The sequence below is a fragment of the Diaporthe citri genome (assembly GCF_014595645.1).
Source record: "Diaporthe citri strain NFHF-8-4 chromosome Unknown scaffold_3, whole genome shotgun sequence".
In the NCBI taxonomy this organism is placed as follows: Eukaryota; Fungi; Ascomycota; class Sordariomycetes; order Diaporthales; family Diaporthaceae; genus Diaporthe; species Diaporthe citri.
The window spans coordinates 2,600,187-2,627,356 of NW_025064848.1; the positions used below are offsets into that span (position 1 = coordinate 2,600,187).

Below are 27,170 nucleotides of genomic sequence, written 5' to 3' on the forward strand. Positions count from 1 at the left end.
CGCCAGCGTGAAAGGACAGGGACTTGTCCAGGTTATCCTGCAGCTACTACAGAGACGAGGGGACCCTGATCGTCGCCCGTAGCGGGAGCCGTTTCGGACCACAGCAGACGCCGCGATGCTTCCCAGGCCCGCCCAGAGGTCTAGATGCGTAGCAGCCCAAAGCATCACCGCAGCATCTATTCTTAGGGGACCGCTACGGCTTACACTGTGCAGGCACACATACAGGTTCAGGTCGTCTCCTCGCAGGTGGCATCCTGCACAGAAACACCACCACGTAGCATGAGCACCCTACAGATAAGGCAGGTCGAGGGCCGGCCCCATTCCTGTCGAACCCGTCCCGAAGCCGACGGCAAGGTAATCGAGATACGGCAGGGCGGCAGACTGCCTCGACCGTGCGTGTTGACTTGTTAAGCCAGGGGCCCAGTGGAAGCGCCCTCCTGCGGTAGTCTGCTTCCGTGAGACGTTACGAGCCTTCGATGGGTGGACCTTGATGTCCAGAGATAAAGCTAGCCTCCACGGCCGTCGGGCCCTAGGAATGGACTATGCCCAGGTACTAGAGACAACAAACAAACGAATTCAATCCGACCCTGACACCGGCCCCAGACCGTGGAGGTGAGAAAATCCCCGGGCCTTGGGCAGCGGCCGGTAGTGGTATCCTTATGAGGCTCTGTGTTGAGGCTCTAAGACGTGGCTTGGTCCCACATCGAGGGGCTAGAAGAGAGGGTGGGCACCTCGATGTCCTCGATCGGTCACCTCGAGTCTGCTGTCCATCATCTGTCATCTATCATCTATCATGTGTACTCAGCTCCGCTCGAGTCCCTGGGCCAGATCCTGTAACCGTTTCGTCAAGGTGCTTGGTAGAATTGCACAAACTCTGGGCTTGGTTGGACACACACCACAGTACAGCAGATCTATACAATGGCAGTCAGTGGAAGTCCACCACGAAGACCATACCGCCCCTCCCCCTCCCTCCTTCACCCTGACCCGTCACTTCCGACCTGTCATTTTCCCGAGCCGCTGTGAGCCGGCGTGATGCTACGCAGCACAGGGCGGGCCGTGGGTGGGAGCCTCCCAGCGAACGGGGGGGTTTATTTACTTGTCAAGAGTACCTGTCAGTGTCGAGGTTACGAATCGTCCTGGGCGGTCGTTGCTCATCGGGTAATCCGGAGACGTGATTCTCCTCCCTTGTTGTTCCCAGAGGACATTGACTCGCGACATTCCAGAAACATCACTGCCGATGCGGTCGAAGGGTATGTCTTAAACAAGTCCAAGCCACGGGGATCGCCGTTGAAATTATCCCTCGTTTCTCGCGTTGTTTTTTGTTTTAGAAGGGGGGCAGAGTCCCTCGATGTCGTAGATTCCCAGCGCCTCAGACAATGTGGAGTGGGGCCGCCACGTTCTGGAAGCCCTTGGTGGCGCCTGCGAAGACGACATGGACGAGGACTTCCTGCGTGGACTTCCTGCGTGGACTTCCTGTGTGGCTGAGTACTTTCGCGTTGGGCCTTACGTGTGCCACGACCGACCCAAGACGAGCAGAAACTTGCCTGCCGGTGAGCAAGCACTCGGTAGAGCAAGTCATCCACGGCTCGTTCGGCACAAAATGGGCGTTGATGGTTCGTATAGCAACAACAAGCCTCGGAGATGTGGGTTTGGTTCCCCGTGGCACGCTCATGCCTAAACGCCGGCCGCACTTGGCTAGCCTGGGGTGGATTTTCATTAGATAATTAGACATTTTACAGTTCATATCTTGCGTGAGCGAAATAAGAAGAAGAGAGATTTGTTAGACCAAAAGAGCACGCGTTCTTGGGGAGGTGTCAGCACTGCCTCTAGACCCAGTTCCCCTCCACCCCTTCCAGCCCTCCCATCCATCCCCCCGGGGAAGTCTGCCGCTGCATTGGGCTTGGATGGACTGGACGGGGTGCCATCGAAGAGGCTTGCCATTGTGGGGAGGGAGGGAAGAAAAGACACTGGCTCGTCCCCACCGTCAAGTGAAACTTACTACCGCCGTACCATCGAAGAGAACCTGGTGGGATCCCGCTGGCCTGGGCTCCCGGCTAGCAGACAGCCAGCCATACTACCGTCAGCCACTGGACGGGAGCAGTCTAAGATGCTCTCCGCCCATCTCGCCCTCGCTGCATTAGCCAGCCGGCCAGCCATCCATCCGGCCAGCACGCCCCAGATTCACCAGATCATGCCATGCTGACTGCTGCCGACGCCTTAATAGATGGCCGGTATGCTTGCTGGCAGCGAGCGATCTTCCCTGCCACTCCCACGCCAATATCGGCCGAGTGGCAGTCCGCTCGTGGCCCTGGGGAATAGATTGCGATTGCAACTGAGGACTGGGACTGGGTCTTGACGGGGTCTGGCCAGCCTTGACTTTTTCTTGTTCAGATGAAACATAGACGGCATCGCAGCAATGCGACTCTGGCCTGGTTCGCTGGATGGCGCAGCAAGCATTGCTCAGACTCTGGGGGTCCGTCACTCGGCCGCCTGATGAGGCAATCCGAAGGGGCTGAGGCGGACGCGTTGGTCTAGATACTGTTTACCGCGTAGCCTACGTGCGTACGTACCATGTACTCTCTCACATCTCAAGGTTCTCGATCGATTTGATCCTGTACGTACACGAAATGCTCTAGCAAAGCCTGATACGGGCTCGTTCGTCTCCTCCGCTCGCTCGGCGCCGGGATCCTCCCAAGGCCAAAAAAGGCCCCAGGTAGGGGTGGAGCTTGCGTTCGAACCCAGCCCAGGCCGGGTGCGAAGGAGGCCCGAATGGACCGCCCATTCTCGGCCGCTCTATTTCTCGCGGCTTTCCGGAGCAACTTCTACGCAGAGTTTTGGGACGGCGCCTCCCCGCTTTCGCCATGCGCCGCCCCCCCCCCCAAAAAAAAAAAACCCCGGACAGAGTGCGGCTTTTGCTGTCGATGTTGCGGTTAGGTATTGTTATCACAGGCACACTCGACTTATTGCTAATCGGTACTGTGCATGCGCGCACGTCAAGAACAGGCAAGTCCGGACGGCGCGTGTGGCCTGCCCGATGCAGGCCGAACACACCCACGGATGTCTCCGCGATAACGCTCGCAGCACCCCCTTGGACGAATCAGCCCCGTGCCTTTTTCTCCCACACCGGTGGTTGTACTCTCAATGTCTCGCTTGGCCTGAACTCCATCAAAAGGACCTGGTAATCGCGTACGGGGCAAGACACTGGTCTCGTAACAACTTCGTCATTGTTGTGTGTCGTCGCTGTGTATGGCTAGATCAACCCAACCGCCCCAGAGTGCGCGTCTAATCATATTGGGAGGGAGGACAGGAGGGAGGGTGAGAGGAGCCGGGTTGCCCGCAAGTTTACCGCAATCCTTCCCCGCGCAGATGCAGACGCAGATGTATGGAGGGGACGCCGTTGCGATCGACACGGCTGTTGCCCAGAGGGAATGGCAGGATGGCTTCATTCGGTTGTTGTCAGTCCGAGTCCTACCCGACCTTCCATTTCTCCGCCCTTGCCTCTCCCGACCTTGAAATGAGCGGGCCGTCTCGTCCAAACCTGGCCGTGCTCTCCCATCACCTAATGCCTTGCTTCATCCTGCGGCTTCCTGCCTCCTGTCCTGCTGTCCTTCCTATCGTATCACCTTCCTGGCCTGTCTATGCGTCCCTCCGAGCGGCTGGCGTAACGAAGGAGACGTTCCACGGTAGAAATGCGTGGCAGCTGTGAGGCACCGAAGCGCATGTCACATCTGCAGCGCATTCCAGATCTGCGTGGCCCTTCTTTAATAGGCGGGAGATAGATCACCTCCTACCTCACCGGGGCCGCTGTGAAACACGGACACAGCATGAGGGCCCAGGGCACGACTGCGCCGCAGGGCATCTGCTCGCATGTTCTTGCCAGGGCTGCGGCTGGCACTCGCCTTGGCGAGGTTGTGGCCGCATCACACAAGCCTCAACCCTCGACAAGACATGCCAGTCGTGGCTTGCAACGGCCATGGCGGGTGGTCGATAGCGTTCTTGCCGGGCTGTGTGTGCCATATGATTTGACTGTTCGGCGTAGAGGTTCGTCGGCGCTTTGAGTGAACTCTCCTCCCCGCGAAGCCGCCAGATTCTTGGGTGATTGGCCTGATGATTGGCAAAGAGCCGCATTGCCAATCACATAATCTTGCAGCCCTTCGACCTGCAGATACGACTCAGTAGGCCGCAGTAGCCTGAACGCTTCATATCCCGGAAGTGGTCCCTAAATGGAAACCGATCTTCAGCATCCGGTGCGAGCATAATGGATTTCAACGCCGCTGCCGTGAAGATAAAAACGTCGTCTTGCAGGGCGCGCAGGCCTGCCTATCTCAATGTGACTGTCCTATGTCATCAATCACATGAAAAAGGGTTGGGGCTCGTGGTAATGCTCGTCGATTGCTGGACCCCGGCGACCCTTTCTCCTCAATCAAACAATCTCCATCTCCATCTGCAGACGACCGTCTCCTGATGTCATGTCCGGGGTAAAGAGGAGGAGGAAGGATTTTATGGAGAATTCGACAAGAGTGCTAGCCTCGACCGTCACCCTTGGCGGCTTTCGATAGCAATGTAGCAATTTGGTCCGAATAGCCGCGTGTTGTGATGTTGACACACTGCTTCTATGATCCGGCACACTGCTGCAGTCGGTAGGGACACTCAGGATATGCCGTAGTACCTGGCCGGCGACGTCGTCCTGGATCGCGCCGTCGGGAAAGGACGCTTGCGAAAGGCCATCAGAGAACTTGTTGTGCATCTTACAGGTCGTAAAACCCGCGCCCTCGATTGACCAGCTGAACTGAGCGCGAGCCCCAGACTGAAGTCATTTCAACTTTTGACAGTGCCGCAAGCCATTATCTTCGCGGGGGACGCTGGTGGCCAGCAGGCAGACCAAACCAGCCTTGCGCCTTCCATCCACTCCATGTTCTGCACGTTGCCAAAGATGGTCAGCAGGCTTGTCTGTATGAGACCGGACAATTTCCAACGGCTCATGCCTGTCTCACGAGAAGCCCCATTCCACCCTTGGGCCCGCCTGGCCCGTTCAGACAGTAATGAAGGTGGCTTTGTCAAAATGCTGTGCGTTGTTCTGTACGCTGATAGTGTCGTGTGACCTGCATATCTTCACAACGGCCCACGCGATGCTCCCTTCCGCAGCTGCATTGGGCATCTGGATAAGATGATGACTTGTATACCCAATCGGAGGACGAGGTAAGGGTGATGCGAAGGATCGTGGGTGTATGGTTGGCAAAGCGGCGATTTAGAACCCGGGCAGCAGTTTATGCCTTGCAGTGACCATGGCGGCTGTAACCCGTAAGACAATCACGAGCTCTCCTCAACTGATTCATCCTTAACCAGAGCTTCATTGCCTAGGAGCGAAAGCAACCTCGGCCGGCAACCTGAAGCTCGCACAATACATGCTCTTCGCCGGCGCCACGTCTCGAACATGATGCACGGCAACCTGCCCGTCCTGGACCTCACTTCCCATTGCCACAATCTGCCCATCCCAGCGCAAGGTGACGCCCAGTTCCTTGGAAACACGCTCACAGATGTCGATTCTGGGCACGTCGTCGTCGCTCTTCAGGGCGAAGCAGTGAACATGGACCACGGGCAGGTTTGTCTTCGTGTGTGGTGCGAAGAGCGCCTCCTGTCCGGCGTACAGGCCTCGGTAGTACGACAGAAACTCGGTGGCGGATGCGGGCAGGTTCATCACGAAGTGGCTAATCGTGGCCGGGATGGGAACGACCGTGGGCGGAGGCCTTTTGGCGTCAGGATTACTGCGCGAGAACTTTTGTTTCGAGGGCACCACGGCTGCTTCACCGGCCCGTGAGGCTGCAAGGACCGAATTGGCTGCTTTATGGATGAAGACGCGGCCATCTTCGTTGAACGGCCGGACAAAAGACGCAACCTGTTCTCCAGTCAGTTGAGATCGAATGGTGGGTTGTTGGGAAGAGGGTGTTCACCTTGTTCCGCCCAATAGCGTCCTGAAGATACTTGTAGCTCTCTGGGTTGTAGTCATTAGCCCAGACGAAGACTCCCCTCTTCCCAGCCGGAACAGCGAAAGGCCCGATGCCAGCCATCACATCGCAGACGACTTCGCCCGGCTGGAACGACCTGACAAGCCTCGTGTGCTCCTTTTCAAGCTTGCTGTTCCAATAGACCTTGGAGTAATCGAACTTGAATACACATCCGTTCTCATTCAGCTCAACGTTCAAGTCGTCCTCGCCGGCCAACAGCTCGTAGCCGAAGGTCCGGAACTCAGATTCAGTGCCCACATTGTCCGTCTTGTTGATGACGGTCCTGATGTGCTGGTTCTTCTCCACGATCACCTGACCTATGAGCATCTTGTACGGGAGATGTTGGTCTCGTAGGTTCAGATGCGCCACATGCCCCGCCGTGTTGAATCCGGAGGGGATGTCGTCGTGCAGTTCCTCTGGCAACAGCGTCGACAACACGTCGCGGTAGTTCCAGTAGTCATAGTCGAGCTTCAGCTCATAAGGAATTATGCCCACGTCCTCCTGCTTCACCAACTGCGAGACGAGAGGGCCCCATGTCTCTGGTTGCTTAGGAGAGATGGAAGGTTTGAGGAGGAGGCATTTGCGACCTTTTGCTGCGAGGTCGGTGTCCGGGTCTGGGGCGATGGCAGATATCCTCTCTATGGGCAGAATGTCGCCATTTTTTGAGAGGGCCTGCCTTAATTTTGACAGGTTCTTGTTGTCCCTCACGGACGCCGCAGCTAGGTTGAGTGTTTTTGAGAACAGGGCTTTGTTCAGTGAGGTGCTGGGCGGCAGTTTTGCTGGGCGCAGGATCGCCATGTTGTCTTCTTCCTGCGCGGTTGGGCTGTTTGAATGAGTTTCGACGGTAGACATTATCGATGAGATGCTGGACGCAACGTGTTGGATGTGTGCATGCTCGGCCTGGTCACTGAGAGGGACCGACGAATATTTCATGGGGCTCGAAAGTTTTCGCAAGGCTGCGAGCTCCCAGGAGTGGCTGGAATTTATTGGGGAAGCTTTCACTCAGGCTTGGCGCAGCCGGGGACAAGGCTGAAGGGCTACTAGCACTACCGATAGCCTTTGTGCAAGTCAGTGATGTCACTTGAAAGTCGCGTTTCGAATACCATGCAATTGACAGCAGCTAATTACTTCAAGACTCTGCTCAGTTCGCCCGTCACATTTGAGACTCCTGTTGATAAGCAAAATGTCAAAAAAGAGGACGATCGATGCATTCTTTACGCCACCGGCGAAGCATCGGAAAGTGGATGAGCCAAACACTCAAGAGCCATCAGTATGCTTCTGCTAATGGGTCCTGTTTTATGGCAATATAGTGCTGACATGATCGTAGAGCGCTGTTTCCACTCACAAAACGTACCCCTTTCCCATACCTGGCTTTCCACTTCATATCGAGAAGGAACTGTCATCGCTGCCGGCAACTCTGGGTCGCGCCATAAACGAATTGGACCTCGACCTGCTGTACTTCCAGCCGTACGTCCCAGGATATCTCGCCAAAGATGCTTTCACCTTTCTCCGGTCGGAACTGCCATTCTATAGAGTCAAGTACACCATCAAGAGAGGACCCACCGAAACTCAGATCAACACGCCAAGATACACTACCGTGTTTGGCATAGACAACACTTCACAATTTTCGGATGACGGCACCGTTGTCGATGCGAAGACAGGAACAAAGGTTCCCGCCAGCTCATATCCCAACTGCGCACCCCGTCCGATTCCCAAGTGTCTCGATAATCTACGCCGGTCTACTGAGGCTGCCACTGGCTGCAAGTTCAATTTCTGCCTTGTCAACTATTACTCCTCGGGATCTGATAGTATTAGCTATCATTCTGACGATGAGCGCTTCCTCGGACCAGACCCAGCCATTGCCTCGTTCTCTTTTGGTGCGAGGAGAGACTTTTTGCTGAAGCACAAACCTATCGCTCCGAGCGAGCAGAAGACGGGCGGGTCAGGCCCGAAGCCTCTGAAGCTGCCCCTTGAGAGCGGCGATATGATTCTGATGCGAGGGAGGACCCAATCTTGCTGGCTGCATTCGATCCCAAAAAGGAGCGGTAAGAATGAAAAGGATGGAGGTAGGATCAACATAACGTTTCGTCAAGCTATGGTAAAAGGAGGAACACAAAATTACTATCATTATAATGTTGGGACTGGGCCGGTCTATAAATGGGATAAGAGCGCTCAAGAAATGAGGATTCAGAGTCTTTGATGGAGGGTATAAACTGTAAACACTTCTCTATGCTGCACCTTGAACTCCTCAACCCATGCGCTGCGTCTGTATCGCAGCTCTATCAGATCCCCAAGACTACAACTATCGTCCCAGCCTGAATTGAGCGTTCGCATACTTGCACAGACCACTGTAGAATACCTGGTACCCCACGCTCTCGTTGTCAGGCACGTGGTAGATTTCGGTGAGATGCAGGTGCCAGGGCGGATATCCCTGAAACTCGATGTGTGGCCCAAAGATGATCAACAAGTCGGACTCCTCCATGACGCTCTCCCTTAGTTCCACGTCGAGAAGTCGCTGTTCGATGTCGGCAGGAGAGATCTTATGCTTCTGGGCCATCTCCGCCAGCGTCTTCGTAAGATCTACCATAGAGTCACGGCCATCCTCGGCGCATATCAATCTCATGGTGAGGTGACTGACTGCTTCCCCAAAATCTGCAGTCTGTGGGCTGGATGGGGACTCTATCGACTGGGCGTGGGGTGCGCAGACCGTCAACGTGGGATGTTGCTTGCCGAAGTAGGATCGGAGGTTCTGGGAAATCGCTCGGTGAGTTTCAGGCAGGTATTGTTTGAGAAGGCCTAAGAGATCTTGTCAGCTGCAGACTCGTGCGTCGCACATGGAAAGGCGCACCTGTCTTCTCGTAGACGTTCAAGGCGGGTATCCCGGCGCTTGCGCACCACGCCGAAACTTCCGCTATCTCGTTCACCAGACGCTCCAGCTCGGCGCCGCCTTTGCCATCTTCCTCCACCCTCAGGACGACACTCAGAACTTTGGGAACTTTGCTCAGTCGTTTCACATCCCTGTGTATCATGGCAGGGTCGCGATGATGGTAGAAGAATATGGAGTATGTGCGATCGCGGACGGCATGGTAGGCCTGGCGGGTATGGATGTAGATGGAGAATATGGCATGAATGATTGTGAAGGTCAGGATGTGAAGTTGCGTCTTGAGAAAGTTCCTAACTCCAAACGTAATGCGCCGGCTTTGAGCTCGCTCTTCGCGTTCCTGGTCCTGCTTTGTAGGTGGGAGGTATGGCTTCACCTGTGTTAGCTGCCATGACTGCCCGCTTTCATGGGCAAGAGACGTACCTCCAGAAGCTTTATCCTCTCTTCTGGAGTCAGAAGCTTCCCGCCAGCCTTCTCGTTGCGACGATAGACTTGGGTGTCCTTGGTGTCGAAAGGCATTTTGATGACCCGGTGTGTTCCAACGTGAAATGATGCACAGGGACGGCAGACGACGAAGAAATGAAGAAGAAAAGGAAACGGTGTCAGCAAGAAAAGAGCATGCCAACACGCGTACGCATTGGAGGCGAAGAGGTGGTTCAACAGGGCGGTGGAACGGATGGCATGGTGAGTGGCAGTGAAGATGGCGCCGAGTTGCTATTCAGGGTTGGGAAATTCCGTCCTGGCCCGCTGCAAGCATGTGTGAGCTTGGCTGGGCCATGTCTGTCGTCCGTCCTGCAGCTCCCGGCCGTGCAGGGAGCTCTCGGCTCTCTGCCATGCAGTAAGCGGTCACCTTCAGCCACATTCTCGGTGCTGAACGGGGCTAGAGCGCCCATGGGTGGGGGAGGTCAGGCATTGGCGGGGACCCCTGTACGGTATCAACAGGGATCTATGGGGGCTCCCTTTCCCCAGCAGACATTGGGCCAGACATGCCGCAGACAACATTTGGCTTCAGGCAGGCAGACGAATACGACCACGACTGCGACCACGGTGACGACTGCGACTTCGACTACGGCTTCGACTACGACGTGACAGCAGGTGGAAGCAGCTTCAAGCTCGCGACTCGGAGGAACAATTGATGAACTGATCGAATCGCCCATCAGAGGACCGATGCGCCCCGGGGGCCGGCAGCATTGATGGCTGTAAACAGGGCCGAGTCCGGGTCTGGCCCGAGAGCCCTGTTCCCCCAGGGACCCAGCTTAGAAGAGAAGGACTTCTCAACCAAGGAGTTTATCGTGAGGGACTTTGTTGACGAGTTGGCCGAGAGCGCAATTCCCGTGAACCGACGATCCGCCCCAGCGACCCAGCCAGCGTTCGATCCAAAACCCCTGATCAGGACCTTCGAAAGTACGTCGCTGCTGCCTTTTTCTAAGTCTCCGAGTACGCTCACTGACACCTTGCGTGTATACAGATGCATTGTCACAGTTGGGTGCGCTCACGGAGAAGCTGGAAGAGGAGGAATCCGGGCTGCAGAGCGACGTGCGCCGAGCAGAAATGCAGCACGATCGCACCCTAGAGACGCTTGGTCGGAAACTAGACCAGTCTATGGCCCAGTTCGAAGCACTCGACTCCACGCTGAACAGCTCCAACGGCATCAACGGCCACGACAGGACAGCCCGAGGTGACATAGGGGGAAATGTAGCTGTGCAGATCGGCGAGAGGCTGGAGGAGCTGGACCGGAAGCGTAGGAGGGCGCTGGACGCCAACTTCCTGATTCAATGCTGGAATGAGGTCTCCGAGACTGGGCAGCTGGGCTCACTCGAGGAGATGAAAAGGGTGGGCGGAGCCGAAAACAAAGTCCGGTGCGCCAACATTGCGCGACAGCTCATGCGCATCAGCCAGAGGTTGGATCCCACATCTTGGGGGCAGACGAACGGATACCGGCGGAACGGGATCACGAATGGCGTGACTGGCATCAGCCGGAAGCATAACACTCGCGAGGTACTGGAGAAGTTCTGCGAGGTTTTGGAACAGGACCTGCTCGAGCAGTTCAACAGGAGCTATCGATCTCAGAACTTCCCCGACATGCTGCAGTGTGCCAAGGTCCTGTTTGATTTCAACGGTGGTAACAGTGTTGTGGCCACCTTCGTGAACCAGCACGACTTTTTTATCAACAGGAACCAGCTTCTGGCAGACGAGGTCACTGGTGACGATGAGACGTGGGAGTTGCTCGCCGATCCTGACAAGGAGCCTCCTGGAATCGAGCAGAGCCTGCAATCCCTGATTGACGAAGTCAGGGTCGTCATGCAAGAAGAGTCGTTCATCATCAAACAGGCCTTTCCAATGGCGGAAACAGTTCTGATCAAATTCATTCAACGAGTTTTTCAGCAGTCTGTTCAACAGCGGCTGGAGATGGTGCTCGAAAAAGCGGATTCCGTATCGTCACTGGCATTCCTGCGGTCACTGCACTCGGCAAGAACTTACATCGGTCAACTCATCGAGGACCTGAAGACCCACGGACTGATCGATAACCCGGAACCTTGCTCTGCGCATATCACAAACCCTGGACCAGCAGATGGAGGAGCTGTTTGTGCCATACCTTGTCGGGAATTCATATATCGAAAGAGAGCGCAGGAATCTGGAGGAGTTGTACAGCTCGTTGCTCTTCAAGTACACCATTTTCCACTCCAGACGCAAAAAGGCCCCAAGTGGCTTCATGGCGGCTATAGCCCAGCAAGGCTCGCAACTATTGGCATCGGCCAAAGACGTCTACCTGGAACGTCTCGAATCTTCCGACCTCACACCAACTCAAAAGGCAATGATGTTGCGGGTCGCTGGCGTTAAGGACAACAGCGAGAACAAGAACGAGATTGAGGTTTCCGAGGAAGACGGCGCTATCAGCGTTGAGGTGGCCCAAAGGATGATGCAGTGGCTCGCAGAGAGTGTTCGCAGGACGCTCGAGCTCGGCTCCTCGACCGATACTGCAAGGGACGTCAACAGTCTACTGAGCCTCCTCCTCACCAGTATGGGCCAGGTCTATATCGAGACAGCTCTGGACGCCGCGCTCGACGCTTCGTCTTCGCAGGAAAACTCAAAGGTCGAACCAGACATATCATACTTGCCCAACATACGGCCCGCCGTTACGATCGCGAATATCATGTCACGGTTCATACACACTGTCATGATCAGGCTCGCGGAGGGCAATGCGACTGTGCGGCGAAGCATGGAGGCCCAGGGCAAGATGGCCATGGAGACAATTGAGAGAAAAACGAATAGCGTCGTCAAGAGCTCGGTGGACGTTGTGATCAACTGGGTGACTAGGACACTAGCAACACAGCGCAAGACAGATTTCCGCCCCAAGGACGCAGAGCTTGAGCTTATTGCAGAACTGTTGCAGACGCCAACATGCCAGACGATCTGCAGCTTCCTCAAGCGGGTCTCTATCCTCTCAACGCAGGCCATTGATGGTCACAACCTGGAGATCTTCAGCAGCGAGCTGGCGTTGGCGATACACAAGCTGCTCTTGGAGCACTTCAAGAAGTTCTCCGTCAACGCGACTGGTGGGTTGATGGTGACTAAGGACCTCAACAAGTACATCTCGACGTTGAAGGAGTGGCCCCTCACCAAGGAAGTCCAGGGGATATTAGATCTCCTTCCGGAGATTGGGTACCTGTTCATCATCGGTCCAGAGGCGCTGAAAGAGAAGAGCCGGAACTTAGGATCGGGTTCAGCTGCGACGGGCAAGAAGCTGACCAAGGCGGACTTCAAGGCCATCGTGCAAAAGAGAGAGGACTCGAGCAGTGTGGGTATCCAGAGTGTGCTCAATGGGTTGTAATAACTACACAAAATGTCCACGGGTTGCTATTTTATGACTGGGGCACAATCAAATCGGTAGCGACTTGAAATGATACCATGACTTTTCTGCAACTGGGGTGGTTACGGGATGTTCCCGCCGTCCGATGACTTGGGAAGAGGCGACAAATTGGATGGCCAGAACACCATTGAAGTTCGGTTTATTTGTCTGGCAAGTCCTACCAAATGAATCGCTACCTAGACTCTCACACACGCACAAGCACACGTACGCTTACACATCGGCAGTGCCGGTTATCACTCAACTCCAGTGATGAGCAGTTCGCCATGACAGAGATGACTCCTTGGCATGAGTTGGACGAGGTCTTGATGTGGCTCATTCACTTGCTCGACGCTGGATTTCGGTGTACATTTACTTGTCTGAGGACGGCACACCCTGCGGTCTCTTACAAGAGGCGTGGTCATACTTCCAAGCAAGACACCAATTTGTTAAGCCGCGAAGTCGTCGAACGCATATTTCTTTCGCCCAACATTGCGGCGGCACATGCATCGTGAGACGGCCAGCTTAAGATCCGTAACAGGGAGCTTTCATGACACTCGAATTGACTGTGGGTAGCACAGGCTGTCTGTTTTGACGCTTTACGTTGACAGCGAAGATACCTCGATACCTCTCTTTCTTACTCGTAACCACGTCAGGTTGTTTGCTCCCTACTCCTTCCCACTCCGAACGCTCCACGTTGGACGACCCCCCGTCGAGCCACCTGACCTGAGCACTGACAACCTTTTACTCAGAGCCTGCTCATTCCGGGCCTCTTTCCCAACCATCCGCAGCTCATATTCGGAGCCTCAGCCAGGAGCCCAGCCAGCTATTCGTCTGTCAGGTTGGCATCGGCACAATGGTTTACAATCCAGTGGACGTATTTGGCCTCTCATGCCCTTGGGGCGGCTCCTTCTACGTCTGTGAGAACTGCGATGTCCACTTCCTCGGATGTTGCGCTTCAGATCCCGGCAAAGACGGCTCAGGTGTAAGCACTTCCCCAAGATTCTCTGCACCCTCCAAGAGGAATTCTTGTTATATCCAAGAGTCCATCAGCCCAAGATGTCCGTGAGGCTACAAGTCATGAGAAACGCCACGGTTGCCGACCGCACCCCCTTGTGTTACAGAGTACTTCCCTGATGTGTTCATCACTTCAGTGACCAAAGTACTGTCCCGACGAGGATATCCGTTACTCCAGCTTCAAGAAGGAGAGGGGCGCAAACATCACGGACCAGGAATGCCTAGACTCAAAAGGTGACTGGTACACATGCCCTGACTTGGATAAGCCCTTTTTAGGATGCTGTTCTTCCAATGCTTGTGAAAGCGAGTGCCCGGCCGGGGACGTGGTGCGGGCGAAGCTCTCCAGCAATCCCCAAAGCGCTGAGCCATTCAGGAAGAAGCCACCTATAACATCGACGTCGAGCACTTCGACGTCGAGTACTTCAACAAGCTCACGTTCGTCGACCAGCTCCAGCTCCAGCTCTTCGACCAGCTCAACTCGGTCGACAAGCTCTGAACCGACCACGTCCAGCACTGTGGAGAGCTCGAGTTCTCCAATCACGTCTATTACCACAGCTGGTCCGACGACTACTTTGGATGTAAACACGGCAGCGACCACCTCATCATCAAGCTCAGTTTCGGCCGCGAACCCAGCGAACCCACAAGGCAGCAGTTCTTCGGGACTTTCAAAGGGGGCAACCGCAGGCGTCAGCGTTGGGGCCACCTTGGTCCTACTACTTCTGGCTGCCGGGGTGTTAATTTTCGCAAGACGGACGTGGACGAAGCGGAGAGGACTTGTTGTCAGAGGCTCAGAACCACCAACACCTAGTAATATGGTCTTACCTACGAGCGCACCATACGTTTCTCGCAGTGAGTAGCTCGCGCAACACTAGGCAAAGTGCTCCAGCTCTGACGGAAACCCAGACTCCGATCATATGGTCCATACGCCTTCGCAATCGACATCTCAGTCACAGTCGCACTCGCATTCCCAGTCGCATTCGCCCTCCCCGTCCCTCAATAGTGGCGAGAGGCGTGTCCTCTACGTCGTCAATGGGTCGAGCCGCCGGAGCTCCCTGAGCTCGAACAACAGCAACAACGTGGCAGGACCATCACCACCCTCGGGACAGAACAGCTGGCATGGCGCGGGCGCTGCACCATCGCCTGCGCAGCGTGGTGTCGACCAGCACTCTAACCAGCCATATAACCACCATTTTGAACGACTCGCTGAGCTGGATGGGGCAGGTAGGCCGACACCCGAGCTGCCGGCAACTTCTCCGGCGCAGCAGCCACGGACCCCTGTCGTTTACCGTCCGTACAGGCCGCCCCCTCAGACGAGTCCACGTGAATATCGAGGGACAGGCTAAGGAATGCAATGTGAGGATGTCATGGCATATGGGGATATCAGGTAACATGGGGTTTTGCGGGAGGTTAGGAAACTGGGCTATAGCACACAGTCTGGAAAAGTGATTTGCAGTGCCTTGTGGGGCTTGGGTAAAGGGGGGGGGGAGGTTTGTGGTTTGTCATTTTGGAAAAGTAGTACAGCTGCTACCCATATTTGAAACTCTAAGCACTCGTTCTTGAATGTTTCCTGGACTGTTCGCCTGGTTGATCTCAGTGTGGATTCGCAAAGCTCAAAAATTGAACACTCGACGGGTAGTGAATTGCAATGATTCCCGGCAAATAGTGCCGAAGCATGGAAGTTGGTGTGAAGACCCCAGGCAAAATATCCTCAGGAATTGGGGCTGAGCATGCAAGGAATCGACCCGCGGGTACTACGGTAGAGGACCTTGTCTTTAACTGTGGGGAAGAGCCTGAGATGAGACAGAGCCAGTTGCGGCTCAGAAGGCCGTCGAGTATCAGAGAACGAGGATGAACGGCCGTGCAGGGTAAGCCAATGATATGACATACAATATGCAGGAAGTCCACGTGGGTGGTAGACTAGACGATACCTAGGTATAGTCTAATAACCACCAGGTAGACCACAGCAGATATGGTGCAGGTCAGCCCCAGGCAGAGCGAGGTCTGGCCCGTCACCTGCTCAGGCCCTGGACCCCCCCTTGGCAGCCCTGGGGGGTGAGCATTCCAGATGCCAGGCTTGCCGAAAGCAGCCCCGCCATGACATCGGCAACACTGCCGAGTGGACACCGCTGCCCTCCATTGCGTACCTACCCACATGTACCTGGAAAACTTAGGCAGTACATCGTAGCACAGCCTGCCTGCACTTATCTAGTTCTTGACACGTTGAAGGATCGATTCCAAGATCCGTGGGTTTTAGTTCTGCTGCACCTCCTACGGTTTCTTCTTTCTAGGAGCAGACTACAAGAACCCATCCATTCCTTCTGCTTCCAAACGGCTGCACCTGTTCTCCTCCTGGGAAAGCCGGTGACCTGTCCCCAAGTGTCTTTGACCAGACCGAGATCTCATATCCACCCACCCCGGCTTCCGCTACGGTTCCCTGCGCCAAAAACCTTCCGGAGCTTGGACTGCCTCATCCATTCACATCGCCTCCTTTCGCGGAGCCTCCAGTCTCCCCCCCCCCCCCACCGCGAAAGATGGAGAACGCCTTCGCAAGACCGGTAGACCAGGTCTTGTCGACCTTGGGAGTGCAAGCTTCCGCTGGTCTGTCCGATTCTCAGGTCAAGAAACTGACTGAGAAGTATGGCAAGAACGGTACGTTCACATCGCATCCTGTCGCAAAGCGCCCCGGTCCCGAATGCTGACAGATCCCCTCAAGCTATCGCCGAAGAGCCGCCCACGCCCCTCTGGGAGCTCATCCTCGAGCAGTTCAAGGACCAACTCGTCCTTATCCTCCTTGGCTCCGCCGCTGTGTCCTTCGTCTTGGCCCTGTTCGAGGACGAAGGCGGCTGGAGCGCATTCGTCGACCCCGCCGTTGTAAGTCTCCGTTCGCTATGCGCTTAGTACACATCAGACCGAACCGGACCTGACCACCTTTCTCTAACCTAGATCCTGACCATCCTGATCCTCAATGCCGTCGTCGGTGTCTCACAAGAGAGCAGCGCCGAGAAAGCCATCGCTGCGCTCCAAGAATACTCGGCCAACGAGGCCAACGTAGTCCGAAACGACGGCCATGTCTCGAGAGTCAAGGCAGAAGATCTGGTTCCTGGCGATATCATCTCCGTCCACATTGGCGACAGGATACCCGCCGACTGCAGGTTAATCTCTATCGAAAGCAACAGCTTCTCCGTCGACCAGGCCATCCTGACCGGCGAGAGCGAGAGTGTCAGCAAGGATGCACAAGCGGTCGTCCCGGATGAGAAGTCCGTCAAGCAGGACCAGGTCAACATGCTCTTCTCTGGAACCACTGTTGTTACTGGCAGGGCGAAGGCTGTTGTGGTCTTGACTGGCGCGAACACGGCCATCGGCGACATCCACGAGAGCATATCCGCCCAGATCTCCGAGCCGACCCCGCTGAAGCAGAAGTTGAACGACTTTGGCGACAGCCTGGCCAAGGTCATTACGGTCATCTGTATCCTGGTCTGGCTTATCAACATCCCCAACTTCAACGACCCCAGCCATGGTACCTGGGCCAAGGGCGCCATCTACTACCTGAAGATCGCTGTTTCTCTCGGTGTCGCAGCGATCCCCGAAGGTCTGGCCGTCGTCATCACAACCTGTCTGGCCCTGGGAACTCGGAAGATGGCTGCCAAGAACGCTGTTGTTCGCAGCTTGCCCTCGGTGGAGACCCTTGGAAGCTGCAGCATCATCTGCTCAGACAAAACCGGCACCTTGACAACGAACCAGATGAGTGTCAACAAGATTGTCTATCTGAACGAGAACGGAACAGACCTCGAGGAACTCGACGTTGAAGGAACCACTTTCGAGCCCAAGGGAGACGTCACCTACAAGGGCCAGGTCGTTCAGGATCTCTCTCAAAAGTCCTCTACCGTGCGCCAACTGTCTGAAGTCGCTGCGCTCTGCAATGATGCCATGTTGGCTTATGATTCTAAAGCTGGTACATTCTCCAACGTTGGTGAGCCCACCGAAGGTGCCCTCCGGACGCTGGTCGAGAAGATCGGGCCTTGCGCGCCAAGAAACAGCGCACCCGAGGATCGTGTTCACCATGCCAGCGGATGGTATTACAAGCAGTACTCCCGCCTCGCCACGTTCGAATTCTCCCGTGACCGAAAGAGCATGTCTGTCCTGGTTCAGAATGGCAGCAAGCAGAAGCTTCTTGTCAAGGGCGCCCCTGAGTCCATCGTCGACCGCTGCACAAGTGTTGTACTTGGCGCAAACGGCAAGAAGGTCCAGATGAATGCAACCCTCTCGGATTTGATTATGCGGGAAGTCACGGACTACGGAAACAAGGGTCTGCGAGTGATCGCACTGGCAAGCATCGACGACGTCTCAGAGAACAGCCTCCTGCAGTCCGCCAGATCTACCGCTGATTACGCCAAAATCGAGCAGAACCTGACCTTGCTTGGCTTGGTCGGCATGCTTGACCCTCCTCGTCCCGAAGTTCCTGCCTCGATTGCCAAGTGCAAGGAGGCTGGCATCCGCGTCATCGTCATCACTGGAGACAACCGCAACACCGCTGAGAGTATCTGCCGTCAAATCGGCGTCTTCGGGCAGTATGAGGATCTCAAGGGAAAGAGCTTCACTGGCCGCGAGTTTGAGAACCTGAGCCCCGCTGAGCAGCTCGAGGCTGCCAAGAATGCATCCTTGTTCTCGCGCGTAGAACCCAGCCACAAGTCTAAACTGGTTGATCTGCTTCAGTCTCTGGGCGAAGTCGTTGCTATGACGGGTGATGGCGTCAACGACGCTCCTGCGCTCAAGAAGGCCGACATTGGTGTTGCCATGGGCTCTGGTACCGACGTGTCGAAGCTGGCGGCTGACATGGTCCTGGCTGACAACAACTTCGCTACCATTGAGGTCGCCATCGAGGAGGGCCGTTCCATCTACAACAACACACAGCAGTTCATCCGTTACCTCATCTCTTCAAACATTGGCGAGGTTGTCTCGATTTTCCTTACCGCTGCCCTGGGAATGCCCGAGGCACTGATTCCCGTCCAACTACTCTGGGTCAACCTCGTCACTGACGGTCTTCCGGCTACCGCACTCTCCTTCAACCCTCCTGACCACGACATCATGCGCCGCCAGCCCCGCAAGCGCGACGAACCTCTCATTGGCGGGTGGCTCTTCATTCGCTACCTTATTATTGGTACCTATGTGGGCGTCGCTACTGTTGCCGGCTACGCTTGGTGGTTCATGTACTACTCCGGTGGCCCTCAGATCGCCTTCTCTCAGCTCCGCCACTTCCACCGCTGCTCCGCTGAATTCCCCGAGATTGGTTGCCAGATGTTCTCAAACGATATGGCCAAATCCGCATCCACGGTCTCGCTGTCTATCTTGGTCACGATCGAGATGTTGAACGCCATGAACGCGCTTTCAAGTAGCGAATCGCTGCTTACGCTTCCTCTATGGGACAACCTCATGCTGGTCTATGCCATCGGTCTGTCAATGGCGCTGCACTTCGCTCTGCTCTACACGCCATTCTTGCAGACTCTCTTCTCCATCTTGCCGCTGAACTGGCCGGAATGGCAGGCGGTGCTTGCCATTAGTGCACCTGTGATGTAAGTGTCTCACGCTTCCATCTTCATTTTGTCTGAATATTTTACTGACAAGCCGTCTAGCCTCATCGACGAAGGACTCAAGCTCGTTGAGCGGTCGTTCTTTATGCAGAAGACAACACGTACAGCTGAAGTCAAGGCTAAGAAGGAACAGTAGAGTGATGGAAAAACAGTTCATTGTTGGCTGCATTATATGATCTTAGACGATGGTCATGTACAATAACACAAGATGTATAACACAACACTCTAGAACTCATTTAGAGATGGGCAGGCAAGGGATGCAGTTACGTTTGATCGGTTTTGCAGCCTGATTGACAAGACCTGCTCCCTGCTCCCATCATTTTAAATAGAGAGGACGTCACAGTACATGAAGGCCAACTAGCAACCGGCTTGTAGGCATTATAAATATGTACATGAGATTACTAGTTCCACGTCATATGCTTTTGTCGATGTCATGTCCTACCTAGAATGCGCCCGTGAGGTGTACCTGGGTATCCATATTGATCAAGCAATGCTAAGACCTGTGGAAAGATTGGCTTGAGGTTTCAAGACAAATCCTCAACAGCCCTGAGAGGATATGCGTGACATACAATGCACTAGAATGTCCGAGACATTTCAGGTGATTGGCAACTGAGAAAGATTATAGAGGCACAGGAGTTCGTACTGTAGTATGATACCCTAGAGATTCGTTTGCGACACGTTGGGACTGAGTTGTCAGAGATTTCTCCAAACAAGGACGGACTGGACAATTCACTCCAATATCAAGTATTGCCCGGAGTCTAAGTACAAACTTAGTCTGGTGGTAATCCACACAACACCTAGTTTTGTGAATCAGAATGCGAGAAGGCTTCACACCCTTTTTAATATATCAAAAATGACAAGGGCTGAGAAATAGCAAGCTGACACTTATACATGCGATGTTACATGCATAAGCATGCATAGGGCACTTATACATTGGTTCAGCAGCCTGCATGCGCAGCAGGCGCATCGGAATCTGTAGATCAGGTTCTCAACCGGCGAAGAAATTTCGTTAATACATTTGGGGCCGTAACCACTCGCAACTGCAGCAACAGGCATCACTGAGTCTCTGAATTTGAAGTGAACAGCTCTTGCATATACAAACAACCTTGGAAGGCGACCTTGACTTTTCCCTGACCCAGAGCTGAAGCAATCGTTTGCTGCGTTTAGTTGTCAATTCTTTAGCATTCAATGCATCTTTCACCTAATCATATTTGCATTCACCATCAGCATGGAAGGCTCCCATACAAGCCAATCAGTCTCACCGGATAACAAGGAACTACAACAAGTAGCACCCCAAAGGTGTGCCTGGAAGGCAGCTTCAAGCTCCCATTACACCCTTCTCGACAGCAACACTTATTCCACGCCTTGCGAGTGGCAACACCAGCTTCGATCACTTGTCGACTGAAGCCCCGGTCTATAATTCTGTAAGAGGCCAAACGACGCGGGCGTTCAGTTCGTCTGCTACTTGCCTCTTACCGACATCATCGGGAAGCGACTCTGATAGAATTCCATGTTCAGATAACAGTCCGGGAGAAAGGCTCAAGCCCTTCAAAACATCCTCAGGGGGCACCTTTTCAGTTCTCCTGAAGCAATGGAAGTGGGAAACAGCAGGTCGCGCTCTTATATTAGCAGTTCCTGCGGTAATGGCCGCGACTGTATTCCCGCACCGCGATCACCCAATCCCGCAATGGCCATTCAAGACGTCAATCAACGCGCTGCTGTCCATTTACGCATTGGTGTTCAAGTCAGCTGTCGCCTATGTGGTCACCTCATGCGTCGGGCAGCTCCAATGGGCCTGGTTCTCATCGGACAGCCGGCCGTTGTCCGACGTGGTTCTCTTCGATAACGCTGGCCGCGGACCATGGGGCTTGCTTACAATGCTGTGGGCGCATCGACTCCGGCAGCCACTGGCCATCCTCGCGGCCGTCATCATGATATCTGGTCTTGCTATCGACCCTTTTATACAGCAACTTGTCCGCCCCTTTGACTGCAGTGTCCCTCTTGACCACCAAGTTGCCACTTTGCCTTGCACAAACAGAATTGACAGTTACAAGGGCTCTGGAGACGACGAGCAGACCTCAGCCCTCCCGCTTCACTTTGTGGTGACCGCACGGTTTCCTTCAGGCAATGAAACACCCTGGACATGCTCGACGGGAAATTGCACATTCCCTGCAGTCTACAGTACCTTGAGCGTGTGCAGTGCCTGCGAAGATGTGTCAGTCGATGCCGGCATTGTACCCAAATGCTACAATCGGTGCTCACAACATCACAACCTCCATTTCATCCGGAGATGAAGGTCATTATTGGGCATCCAATTATAACCAGCTGAACACAACATTCTATCCTTTCGGCAGCGAAGTGGATGTGGCTCACATGGACATCTGGTCGCCACTGCCTTCAGCTGCAGATACCTTTTCGATCCGCATCGACATCGTTGTGGGCAAGACATCATTTTCAAGGGAACGACGTCTTATCTCGACCCGGGGAAAACATCACTTGCTGTGAGACAACGGAAGCAAGTAATAACAAATGGGCCTGCCGAGGGTACGGCGCCGCGAGCTGCACCCTCAAGCCCTGCGTCTGGACGTATAGTGCAAGAACCGAGGCAGGCAATTTAAAAGAACGATTGATATCCCAATCCCCGGACATAGATTGGGGTTCGTTCTGGGGACGAAACTATCATGGGCTATTGGACACCCAGTGCGTGTCGGCGCAACAGGCAGCCTTTCTCACGTCCCGGGGTTACGAACTGCGAAACACCACTCGCTGGATCCCATTTCACGGGGACGTCAGTTCAGGGTACCCGCTTGAATAATGGGCTTCAAACGAGTGGTTGAGCAATCTTGAGTCCCTTTTGCACCATAAATGCGTCTACCTGATGAGTCCAGACTTTATCAACAGGGTCGGGTATGCCAGTTCGATGGGTGCGTGGGCTCGCAAATCGGCCGCCTCCCAACTTGTAGGCACCGTTCGCGGCCTCGCGGAGGACGAGGATGAGTCGGATTACCGCAAAATCAATATCTTCGACGGGCCAGAGCTACTACAGGATATATACAGCTACGGAAGAGTGGACTTCGAGCGCGTTCAGAGTGTTTTCAAAAACATTTCGGACTCCCTCACAATATATCTCCGCACCCACGGGAACGCGAGCCACTCGGAGCCGGCGAGAGGTCAGGTCCAACACTACGCCACCTGTCTGGGTATCCAGTGGGCCTGGATCACATTGCCTGCGGTCTTAGCGGTGCTGACCATTCTGTTCTTGGTCCTAGTGGTGGAGAGTACCCGGAGGCTTGAGACGCCGGTCTGGAAGGCCTCTCCGCTGCCGTGGATCCTAGGTGGTGACTCGGAGGTTGGGAGTGACAATTCCGGTGTTACCGTGGCGAGAATGGAGGACCAATCCAGACAGATTCTGGCTACTCTGTCTGAGGGAACCACACCAAGGCTTCAGATGGTACATATGCGGGATCATAATCTTCAGGTAGTCGAGAAGTGATATGAAGCACACATCAATGTCGAGTTTTGTTATCTGAAGTACACCTTACGCCTTCCGTTGTCGATACCGAGCTTTGGACATCTCCTTTCATTGCGAAGACTGTTTTGGAAGACCAGGTGATGAAGGCACGAGGCGTGGGATGAGATTAAGATGGAATGGACCGACTAATGCTGCATACATGTTCAGTGCTTCTCCGCGTTGAAATTCTAATGTGAACCCGAAGATCATTGGAGCAGCTTGCTTGGGAACGAAGATCAGAAAGAGTTATAGAATGAACGCACCGCCCACATACAGTCATGCACGGTAACACATCGCAGCATGAGTTTCAATGATCCGTCTACTGTTCAAAGGTCAACACAACCTGGACGTATTTTGCTCATGCTGTGGCACAGTGTTGCGTATCCTCGCAACCGAGTGCGAAGCTCATCTGGTAAATGGGTTGTCTTGTCATCGTGGCTGATATTCTAGCTGGATGTGATAAGTTCAGCCAGCTGTTGTCGTGATGTGTCTAGTCGTACAATGCACAAAAGGTCGTAGCTCCTCGTCCTCGCTTTCCTGGACCGGGGTGCATCTTTCATCATACGCCTCTTCTATGCCCAATTCCATTCCAAGCCTCGCCCCGAAGCATCCGTTTAATCTTGTCGTCCCTTGAGAAGCCTCTTCGTCACCTTGTCCTTCTCGATGATGTAGACGTGTGCACCCCAGCCTGACAAGGCATCTCGATCGACGGCGTTCAGTAGGGATTGGGAGATGGTCTCGAAAAGCTCGTCGGGTCCCTGTGGGCAGTTCGCGTTAGCATTACCATTTTGGCCTCGCAACATCTTCAAGCCCGTGTCCTTCATGTCCAACGTACCAGATCGGGCTCCCACAAGTTCTCGCACATGCCAAACAGCTGCTCCGTCGCCGTGCCGCTCACGATGAAGTCCTTGGCAAAGTCAATGCACCCAATGCTGTCGAAACCGCAGATGAATGGCTTCCCCGTCTTGGGCTCCAGACCGGCAACGACGGGGCTGACGAAGTAGGGGCCGAACCGCTTCTCGTACAGCGAACTGGAGACCAGGTTGGCGAAGGTGGTGGGTGCGATGGCGCGCTCCTCTCGCAGGCGATACATGTTGACCTTGTACCTGAACAGGTCGGACACGGTGTTCACGTCTGTGGCCAGGCCCGTCAGGCCCAGGTATACGCTGTCGCCGTAGCTGAAGATCTTGGGGAAGTTGTTGGAGACGGTCAGGGCTTGGAGGCCGAGACGCAGGTCGCAGGCGATGGCGACACAGTCCTTGCCGACCATCGCGACGCAGGCGCCGCCATCTGTTGGGATCCACGGTTAGTTTCGGGGCCGGAGGTTTGTGGGTTCGGGAGTGTGGTGAGAGGCTGACTTATTGAGAAGGGCGATGACTATGAAGGCGGTTAGCTATGGGCGTTTGCTCTGCCATGATCTCTGGTGCTCACCATCTTGGTTAGCTGAGTGAAGCCAAGGAACGAGCCTCAGATGCAAATGTCTCAGTATAGGTCTGGCGGCGTATCGTCTAAGTCGGGGAGGTTGGTGTGGGTGGACTTGCGGGGACGTGGGAGGAATGGAGTTGAGGTTGTCGTCTCGATGCAGCTGATGAGGTCCGGGCGAGGCTTGGGGGAGCTCCAAGGCAACCTGTGAGGTGCGTAAGTTCGGCCCCAGGTGGTAGGAGCAGTACGTAGGTCCGACCCTCCTTGCAAGCAGGCCCCGCGCGTTGATTGGCCACGCAAGTGCGTTGGCACATAGCTCTTCTGGCGCCTTCCTTTTGGCAGCTCCAGGGGACTAAATGTAGCACTATGGGTACCTAGATATGATCTCACAAGGCTGCCTGACTGCTTCATCAGCCGCTGACAGTTCAGATTGCTCAACACGCTCCTTGCCACCACCTTACTTCATACCCTCTTGTTTGTAACACCCGTTGCATATAAATTGCGACCTTTCTTCCCCTTCATCAGTCACTCCAGCAGTGTCTAGCGTTCGGGCTATCCTATAGCCCAATAGTTCCTGCCCCACTGTCTGTGGAGGGGCAGCTGTGCTTGATCTACGTTGCACGTTAAAGCTCGCCACGATCGTTGGGCAGGAAAGTTTGCAATCAGGAAGGCCTGGCCTTGCCCACCGGCTCCAGCGCTTCCTTAAGACAATATCACGCTACGCTTCTGGGATAGTCACCTTGCGATCGTCTCAGAGGAGAGGAAAGTCACGCCCCGCAGCAAGGCGTCTCCAGGCATCCTAAGGCACTCAATACCAGCATCTGTCCACAACGTTATACGACACCTCGACTGCTCGCCGACCCCGCCCCCGTCAAGATGTCTTCTCACGTGGTTGTAGTTTCGCCTGACGTCAAGCGGGTCAGCGTTAAGGTCAACCCTGGAACATACATGTTCGACGTTCTCGAGGAGGCTTGCAAGAAGCTCAACCTGCAGGTAGACAAGTGGTCTCTCAAGTAAGTAGACTCTGGTCAGGGTAGTCGAGTAATGTATGCTGTACAGGCGACCTAAATTAAATGGCAGGCACCAGAAGAACGTGATCAATCTCAGCGATCAGTTTCGCATCACTCGTCTCACACCAGGTGCTAAACTTGAACTTGTAGCAAGTTCAAAGACGACCTCGGTGGTGAACATCGCCCTCAAGCTTCCGGAAGCTGAAGCCAAAGCGATTCCTAATGGACGCCTTATGGAGAAGTTCAGAAGTGATACCACGCTTTGGAAGATGCTGCGGCAGTTCGAGTCAAAGGGATCGCCGTCTGGCCACACGTTGAACTTCACCGATCGAGGCATACCTCAGACGAGCAACGGTACCCAGGCAGGCAGTGGGCAGCTGTTTTATGAGATGCCGTCACTTCGAATCATGAGCCGGGAGATATCGACGCTTGCAGACTTTCAGAAGACCCTCTCTCAACTTGGCCTGACCTCCGGGAGTCATATGATCCAGTTGTCTTTCAAGTCCACAGACAAGACGCTCAACGACGCGATGCAGGAGATCTCTCAGTTCTTCGAAGATGAGGAGAAAGCAGAGGCAAAGGAGAAGAGTGTGGTTACTGGGGCGTCGTCAACCCAGACCGAGTCCCTCTTGGACACTCCCAACCCGGAGAGCTTCGATAGTACCACTCTCCAGGCTCCGTTGGTTGCTGGAACGGGAGCGGTAGCCGCTGATGGCTCACAAGGTGTTGAACCAACCGAGTCGACTGCAACCCCTGTGGATTCGGTAGCGTTGTAGATGGGCAGGCGGAGACGGAGGTTTCACAGCGGGCCGACGCTATGGAAGTCGACGGTGGGAACACACAGCCTCGGCCAACTAGTGACGAGGATCGTGAACCTGACCCGCGCACTTCGAGCCTCGAACCTGTCAGCATCTTTTCCGCACCTACGAACTCCAGGCCCGTGGCTGCCTCGGTAGACGTTCCTGACTCTGTCTACACACCGACAATCGCACACGCCCAGGCACACCAGCAAAACTTGCAGGCGAGCGCTGTCAATAAGCGGCTTAAGTCCGATGCTGAGCTTGCAGCGGAGGCCCGAGACGCGGAAGCCAAGGCTGCAGCGGTCAAGAAGATCGATGTGAAAGTGCGATTTCCAGACGAGACCTCGGCGCAGTGGAACTTCGGGCCCATGGACACCGGTTCAACTCTATATAAGGCCGTCCGGGGGGTCATGGCGAATGACTCCGCCCCGTTCAAGCTGGTGTTGCCTGGGGTTCCATCTCCTTCGAACCTCATCAAAGATGAAGATGGAGTGAAGCATAATCTCGTCAGAGGTTACAAGCTGTCAGGGCGTGTTCTTGTCAATCTCGTCTGGGAGAACGAGGTCTCACAGAATATCAAGAAAGCACCGTTCTTGAAGCACAGCTTCGCCAGTCAGGCGAGGAAGGTCGAGCTCCCTCAGGCTCCCCAAGAAGAGGAGGAGGGGGAGAGCAGCGCACCAGCCCCAGCTCCAGTTGCTCCACCCCAGCCACAAAACAACGACAGTGGTGGCAGCCGCAAGATGCCTAAGTGGCTGAAGGGCTTATCCAAGAAATAGACGTTTTTGTGGAGAAGAACACACCCCCGTGTCACAGAAGCGAAGGTGTTTGGCGTTTCGGGAACGAAGTGCAAGATGGGAATGACGGGATTGCGGTGCTGATACAAGAGCTGCTGTACTTTACATTCGCCGCTGCGCAACATCCTGGTCCTCTCCGACGCGGACAGGAACATCGGCGCGACTACAGGGAGTTGCGTTGTGCCTTTGCAGACTCGCATAAGATGTGGGAATGGACGTGGGCAACAATTGCTTCGTCAAGGTCACATCAAATGTCTTTGCTTGCGACCGACTTTTCAACGTCAACACATCAGAA

The 27,170-nt window shown here is 54.7% G+C and overlaps 9 protein-coding genes across 9 annotated transcripts; 5 read left to right on the forward strand and 4 right to left on the reverse strand.

The window, feature by feature from the left end:
- Window positions 1–5,350: 5,350 nt before the first annotated feature.
- On the reverse strand, window positions 5,351–6,857 carry INS49_008318 (uncharacterized protein; the record flags this gene model as incomplete). Its single annotated transcript, XM_043169062.1, has 2 exons — window positions 5,351–5,896; window positions 5,952–6,857. The coding sequence occupies 2 exons, from the start codon at window positions 6,855–6,857 to the stop codon at window positions 5,351–5,353; spliced, it is 1,452 nt and encodes a 483-aa protein (XP_043026742.1).
- A 331-nt stretch (window positions 6,858–7,188) lies between these two features.
- INS49_008319 (uncharacterized protein) lies at window positions 7,189–8,054 on the forward strand (the record flags this gene model as incomplete). The annotated part of the gene is made up of 3 exons (XM_043169063.1): window positions 7,189–7,275; window positions 7,333–7,946; window positions 8,006–8,054. The coding sequence occupies 3 exons, from the start codon at window positions 7,189–7,191 to the stop codon at window positions 8,052–8,054; spliced, it is 750 nt and encodes a 249-aa protein (XP_043026743.1).
- Window positions 8,055–8,301: 247 nt separating this feature from the next.
- Window positions 8,302–9,405, reverse strand: INS49_008320 (uncharacterized protein; the record flags this gene model as incomplete). Its single annotated transcript, XM_043169064.1, has 4 exons — window positions 8,302–8,307; window positions 8,365–8,801; window positions 8,854–9,262; window positions 9,310–9,405. 4 exons carry the CDS (start codon window positions 9,403–9,405, stop codon window positions 8,302–8,304), a joined length of 948 nt encoding a protein of 315 aa, XP_043026744.1.
- A 467-nt stretch (window positions 9,406–9,872) lies between these two features.
- INS49_008321 (uncharacterized protein) lies at window positions 9,873–12,718 on the forward strand (the record flags this gene model as incomplete). The annotated part of the gene is made up of 4 exons (XM_043169065.1): window positions 9,873–9,971; window positions 10,047–10,290; window positions 10,355–11,469; window positions 11,555–12,718. 4 exons carry the CDS (start codon window positions 9,873–9,875, stop codon window positions 12,716–12,718), a joined length of 2,622 nt encoding a protein of 873 aa, XP_043026745.1.
- A 1,201-nt stretch (window positions 12,719–13,919) lies between these two features.
- Window positions 13,920–14,692, reverse strand: INS49_008322 (uncharacterized protein; the record flags this gene model as incomplete). The annotated part of the gene is made up of 2 exons (XM_043169066.1): window positions 13,920–14,523; window positions 14,577–14,692. 2 exons carry the CDS (start codon window positions 14,690–14,692, stop codon window positions 13,920–13,922), a joined length of 720 nt encoding a protein of 239 aa, XP_043026746.1.
- Window positions 14,693–16,281: 1,589 nt separating this feature from the next.
- INS49_008323 (uncharacterized protein) lies at window positions 16,282–19,474 on the forward strand (the record flags this gene model as incomplete). Its single annotated transcript, XM_043169067.1, has 4 exons — window positions 16,282–16,399; window positions 16,464–16,621; window positions 16,694–19,320; window positions 19,381–19,474. The coding sequence occupies 4 exons, from the start codon at window positions 16,282–16,284 to the stop codon at window positions 19,472–19,474; spliced, it is 2,997 nt and encodes a 998-aa protein (XP_043026747.1).
- A 2,742-nt stretch (window positions 19,475–22,216) lies between these two features.
- INS49_008324 (uncharacterized protein) lies at window positions 22,217–22,831 on the forward strand (the record flags this gene model as incomplete). Its single annotated transcript, XM_043169068.1, has 1 exon — window positions 22,217–22,831. The coding sequence occupies one exon, from the start codon at window positions 22,217–22,219 to the stop codon at window positions 22,829–22,831; it is 615 nt and encodes a 204-aa protein (XP_043026748.1).
- A 632-nt stretch (window positions 22,832–23,463) lies between these two features.
- Window positions 23,464–24,283, reverse strand: INS49_008325 (uncharacterized protein; the record flags this gene model as incomplete). Its single annotated transcript, XM_043169069.1, has 4 exons — window positions 23,464–23,607; window positions 23,685–24,139; window positions 24,208–24,226; window positions 24,281–24,283. 4 exons carry the CDS (start codon window positions 24,281–24,283, stop codon window positions 23,464–23,466), a joined length of 621 nt encoding a protein of 206 aa, XP_043026749.1.
- An 864-nt stretch (window positions 24,284–25,147) lies between these two features.
- Window positions 25,148–26,857, forward strand: INS49_008326 (uncharacterized protein; the record flags this gene model as incomplete). Its single annotated transcript, XM_043169070.1, has 3 exons — window positions 25,148–25,284; window positions 25,352–26,045; window positions 26,126–26,857. The coding sequence occupies 3 exons, from the start codon at window positions 25,148–25,150 to the stop codon at window positions 26,855–26,857; spliced, it is 1,563 nt and encodes a 520-aa protein (XP_043026750.1).
- Between the last annotated feature and the right edge of the window lie 313 nt (window positions 26,858–27,170).